The sequence below is a fragment of the Myotis davidii genome, unplaced genomic scaffold (assembly GCF_000327345.1).
Source record: "Myotis davidii unplaced genomic scaffold, ASM32734v1 scaffold4004, whole genome shotgun sequence".
Taxonomy (NCBI): domain Eukaryota; kingdom Metazoa; phylum Chordata; class Mammalia; order Chiroptera; family Vespertilionidae; genus Myotis; species Myotis davidii.
This window is the reverse complement of record NW_006294866.1, coordinates 37,877-43,876: the sequence shown is the minus strand read 5'-3', so window position 1 is coordinate 43,876 and position 6,000 is coordinate 37,877. Positions and strand designations below refer to the sequence as shown.

The 6,000-nt window shown below is 33.6% G+C and overlaps 1 protein-coding gene across 1 annotated transcript in view; it reads right to left on the bottom strand.

The window, feature by feature from the left end:
* The window catches only part of LOC102772602 (olfactory receptor 10AG1-like), a 952-nt gene extending 140 nt beyond the window's left edge, over nt 1-812 (bottom strand). Inside the window, 1 exon segment of the mRNA XM_015567616.1 lies at nt 1-812. This exon segment is cut by the window's left edge and continues 1 nt beyond it. Coding sequence (XP_015423102.1) covers nt 1-809 — 809 coding nt within the window. The 5' untranslated portion in view covers nt 810-812.
* Between the last annotated feature and the right edge of the window lie 5,188 nt (nt 813-6,000).

Below are 6,000 nucleotides of genomic sequence, written 5' to 3'. Positions count from 1 at the left end.
GTCATGGGTCTTAAATATGTGATGATACCCGATCCAAAGAATAGTGTCACCACTATAACGTGAGATGAGCATGTGGAGAAGGCTTTGCCCCTACTCGTGGCTGATGGCAATTTAAAAATTGTAGAGATGATTTTGCCATAGGAGGATAGTATGAACAGAAATGGAACCATGATAAAGAACACTGCCACTATGTAGACCATCATTTTATTTATAAAGGTGTTCCCGCAGGCCAACCTGAGTATTGGCGGGATGTCACAGAAAAAGTGGTTGATGAGGTTAGAACCACAGAAAGGCAGAGAGAAAATCTGGAAGGTCTGCCCTATTTGGACTGGCACTCCACTGACCCAGGAGCCCGCCACCAGCTGGACACAGACCTTGTGGCTCATCACTAGAGGGTAGTGCAGAGGGTTACAAATGGCCACGTAGCGGTCGTAGGCCATCACGGCCAGAAGGAAACACTCGGTGGCTCCCAGCATAAGAACCCAGCACATTTGTGTAGCACAAGCAACTAAAGATATTGTTCTTCGTTGGGTCCAAAGATTTGTGAGCATTCTAGGGAGTGTAACTGATACATAGCAGATTTCCAAAAAGGAAAAATTGCCAAGGAAAAAATACATGGGGGTCTGGAGAGCAGGGTCCAGTTTTGTAATGAGAAATATGGTGCTGTTTCCCATCAAGATAATGATATAGGTGATTAAGAATAATCCAAATAGAAACCACTGGAGATGAGGAACATCAGCAAAGTCCAAGAGAACAAATTCCATCAATTTAGTTATATTTTCTTCTGGCATTTTTTCTTGGTGTGTCATCTGTGGGAAGAGGAAATTTACTGTGTGCTTTTATTTTTATCTTCGTGGATCAGTGCCTGTTCTTTAAATTGTTGGTGGATGTTGAGATTGGTTTTCATGATCACTGCAATTATTGCTAATTTAAGAATATTACTATTGATATATTCCCCACTCTCTCAGTGTAGATACTATAGGTTTTCACTGTAAAATTACTTGAAATTTCCTTTAAGATCATTGTTTATATTTTCTGAATAGAACCCCAAATAAACCAAGCTATGTCCTGCCCAGCATAGAGACTGGCAAAATTGGGAGTTGTTGAAGATAGACCCACAGCTTTGCCATATGATCTAACTTTTAGTGAATTACAGTTCTTGATAATCCAGCTCTATGTCAAAAATTGTCTTCTGTATACATTTTCAAGAGAGTTCTATTCTAGAAAATTTGCCTGGGGACAGAGATATAGATAGAAACAGTAAAGGGGGAAACTCTGGGGAAACAGAGGCCTGGAATGTGCATGTGTGTGAGCAGGGGGAGAAATATGTTACCTGTGATATTTACCTGGTGTGCCCCTCCACTATTTTTGTTGTTCCTTAAAACATAACACTTTAGGTAACCATTTCTCACTTTTTTTAATGATAAAGATAATTGAAACTGACTAATGATGGCTACTTTGATCATTTGCACAAAGGTTTTATGATTGCAAGTCAGGGCCTAATTTTATTTTATTTTATTTTTATTTTTGTGTGTGTGTTTAATTGGACTTCAGTTTGAATCCTAATTCCTAAATCTGTGTTAAATAAAGCAAGTGTTTAATAAGGTTCGCTTCTTTATTTGTGATAATTAAATGAAATCATATTGGTAAAATTGCCTATCAATTTTAATTATGATTCTATAATTATGAATATGATATTATGTTCTCACATTTTTAGTCCCCAGTGTTATATAACATATTGCCTAGTAAAATATGTACTTAATAGAATTATTGAGTAACTTGGTGATTACTTTTTCCATTCTTTTCTTTCATCAGGGCAGGGATAAAGGAAGTGAGCAACACCCCTGGGGTACAAAATTTAAGAGGCACTCACTCATTTTCAGGGCGGGCTGATTCTGCATGATACAATCCTGAAAGTGTGTTCCTCCTTAGATATTGCATCCCAAGCATCTCTTGACTCAAGATGGGTCCCAGCCCTGCCTTTCATTTCTCTGTCCTGGTGAAGCATGTTCACCAAACATAGGGAAACTATAGTGTCATGGATAAACAATATATTCCTACCAAGATGGACAGGATTTTAATTATAGCTTCCCACCTGCTAGCTGTGTGGCCTTATGCAAGTTGCTTAATTTCCCTTGGCTAACTAACGTATAAACACTTAGGATTGTTATATGAGTTAATGCATTTAAGATATCCAAAGTAATTTGAAGCAGTCCTGGCATTTATGAAAGAATGGCTAAACGTTAGCTATTATTATTGTTATTTCATACTCATTTGAATTACATTTTACTATTAAATTTTCTAAGCTGCATGAAAAAAATACCCTCTAATTGACTTTTTCTTAGTAGCACACGTTTAAAGTGAGAAAAACTAAGATCTTAGGGCAATCAATCAGGGTGTTAAAACTTCTCCATTAATTCTCTGCCAATATTTTTGCTTATGTTATTATCTCTAATCTATGGGCCTAATGTAAGGATTACTCTCACTATCCAGCCCATAGTCTTGCAACTTGGCTACTCCCTTGGTGACTTTTCTTTTACCATCACTAATGATCTGGAGGCAAGTCTGTGACTATTTTCTAGCTGGGAACAATATAGGTCTTAGAAAATGCCTGATTCCCGAACTTAGTAAAGCATCAAAAACTGTTTAAGTGAAATCATCATTCTTAAAAGGGAGAAAAGAATAAATATATAATGTAATAAAATTCCAATTTTTATGTATTGCATTTATGAATGGCAGCATTTAATAAAATAATTTAATCCTTATTTGAATAAAGTGATTTCTGGTACTAAAATATATATATGTAGCTTCTAACTGTACAAACCCAATTTTGGTGATGAAATCATAAATCTATTACATGAAATATGTCAGATTTGTTTATGTTTTTCTCAAGAGGGGAGTAAGGTTGAAAAAGCAGAGATCTACCTTTGTGCTTTAACAAAATTATCTATATTTCTCTAATTTCTTGTAAATATTTGTAATTAATCAAAGAAAATAAAATTCAGCGTTTAATAATTTTATTTTAAATGCCAGTCTCCATTCTTTGAATAAATCCAAATAATTAAGAAAATGTGTACAATATTATAATTTGTTAGCTATAAAGAACTAAGCAAGCTTCACATATATTTATATATTTGATATAAAATTTCAAATTAAACTTTGAAATTAATAAAACACCATATAAAACTTAAAAACATTTCTATTATATTAGAAGTCCTTAATTTAATTTTTTTCTTTAAAATAAATATTTTTAAGATTTCCTAATGGTTGTACTTTATTCATGGATTGTTTTAATTTAAATCTCCTATTACTATATCAAGTTGAATACATAAATATTATACTTATTTGTTACATGTTGGCTCAAAATGAAGTATTTTATAATATTACCTGTACCTAGAAAATATTCTTCAATACTACAGTTTACAGTATTTCAAAGTGATTTAACATCATTACTATTTCATTGTAAAATTTAATAAAATTAGAATATGTAAGAGTTGCTTTAAAACAGACACATTTTCTACTGTTAAATATTAATTTTAAATTAAGAAATATGAACTAAAGCTTAATATTTTATAAAGTAGTTCATATTTACCTCTCTTATTTGGGATGTTGCTGATTTTTCTCACTATACAAGTTTTAAATATTTAAATTAATGTAGGTGAAATACTTCTTTCATCAAAGATATTCCAGCCACCTTTAAAATAGTCTGTTCTTTATAAATAGAAGGTGCTGTTTAAATAAAAGTAGTGATCTCTACCCCTGGGATCTCTTTCACCTAACACATTTAAGTTTTCAATTATACTTTCAAATTTTACTTCTCATAAAATGAGAATCTGGCATAACTCCAGGTGAGATAATGGAAAAGATGCCAAGAAAACAGGCTTCAATTCTGGGAAAGACAAATTTTTTCAGTACTTACATTGTTTTAAGATCGTGGGTTGGAATCAATTTCTTATAACAAAAATAGGCTGTTGCTTGCTATTATTTAGTAAATAGTGACTTCTAAGGGTTTATGCTTATGAAAAGAAAAAATTTACAAGATAAGGAGCTCCTATAGCTGTGATGGCGAACCTTTTGAGCTTGCGTGTCAGCATTTTGAAAAACCCTAACTTAACTCTGGTGCCCTGTCACATATAGAAACTTTTTGATATTTGCACCCGTAGTAAAACAAAGATTTATATTTTTGATATTTATTTTATATAATTAAATGCCATTTAACAAAGAAAAATCAACCAAAAAAATGAGTTCGCGTGTCGCCTCTGATACGCGCGTCAGAGGTTCGCCATCACTGTCCTATAGTCATGTGATGCTGGAAAGTGACTAAGAAAGTTTATTACAAATTATCAGGAGCCATTTGTCATCATGGAAAACAGGATGGTGGTGAGAGGCCTCACAGGAACCAGATGGGACAAGCACAGAAAAGGGTGAGAGCAGCCAGGGCTGAGCTACTGCAGATGCACATCCAAGAAGCACCTCAGCTGAAAAGGAGTTCTGAACCTAATAATGAGCACAGAGTAATATCATTCATGGATAGAAGGATCTGCTGATGCCACAGAGTATAAATTCCAGAAAATGGCTCACATACAAGCGAGAATTTACTTGATGAAGAGAGCTTACCAAATTGGCAAATTATGGACATAAAAAATATTACTGGGACAAGTTAGCAGCCTTAGTGGGAAAAAAATAAACCTTCTATTTTCTTAATACCTTATATTAGAACAAGAAAAACTCCAAATAATACACAAGCTTAAAGGTTTTAGAAAGTGAAATGATAAAATTATTCTAAGAAAAAAAGGTTTTTATAATTTTGCAGTAAGGAAAATTTAACTATAACTCAAAATTTAGAATAAAGGACACAAAAGTTGAAAAAAAAACCTTCCTATGTAATAATAAATAGTTCTGCATGATAAAAAGAAACAAGCCCCCAAAAATAAAGTCAAATAGAATTCATAAAATGGAAAAATAATTACAAATGCTATCTCAAATAAAGTGCTCTTGGCTTATTCTTAAATACTGAGGAACAGTCCAAACTATAAATAGAAAAATGAACTAAACAAATGAAGAAACATTTCACAGGAAAGATAGAAAAATAACCCCTTAAACATATAGACAGATACTCAACGTTATTTGTAAAATTTTATATTTTAATCTGAACAATGATTTAGTTTAAAAAAGTCTGAGATATGTCCTATGCATTATATATAAAAAATGAAGCAGGCACCATTGACCAATTGTGTTTATTTTTTTATTTAATCAATAAAACACGCACGCATATGAAGTTATGCAGTAATATAATATTGCAACAAGTTTGTATTTGCAAAAGATTGTAAACCAACTAAGTAAAAATAATCACGTGGGTTATCTATTACTGACTTAAATGACCTTAATTTTGATATTGCCAGTTCATTTTTCTTCTAGAGCTCTATAATGCCTCTAAAATATGAGTTTTATAATTTATGTAAACTTTTCTAGTGCTTTCAACAGGAAGACTGGCTTGCTATGACTCAATGAATTGTAAGCAAATATGGACCTTATCTCTTTGTTTTAAATGTTGGAAAATATATGTGGCTTGGTTTTCAGTAAGTTTTTACATAGTCTTGATTCATTTATCCAAAACAAATCAGTACTATTGCCACTCTGGAATATATTTTTGTTGCTAATTATTTTTTGAGGTAAAAGGCAACTCATTTTTCTGACTTAGTTTCAGGAAAAAAAGAAGTGTGGCATAAAAATAATAAAGAGTATTGGATTATGGTTCATTATAAATATACTAGGGGCCCGGTGCACGAAATTCGTGCACTGGGTGGGGGGGGTGGAGGGGGTGTCCCTCAGCCCAGCCTGCCCCCTCTCACATACAGAACCCCTCAGGGGATATCCGACTGCCGATGATCCCCGGGATCAGGCCTAAACCGGCAGTTGGACATCCCTCTCACAATCCAGGACCACTCTGCCTGCCTGCCTGATTGCCCCTAACCTCGCTGCTCTGCCAGCCTGGTCTCC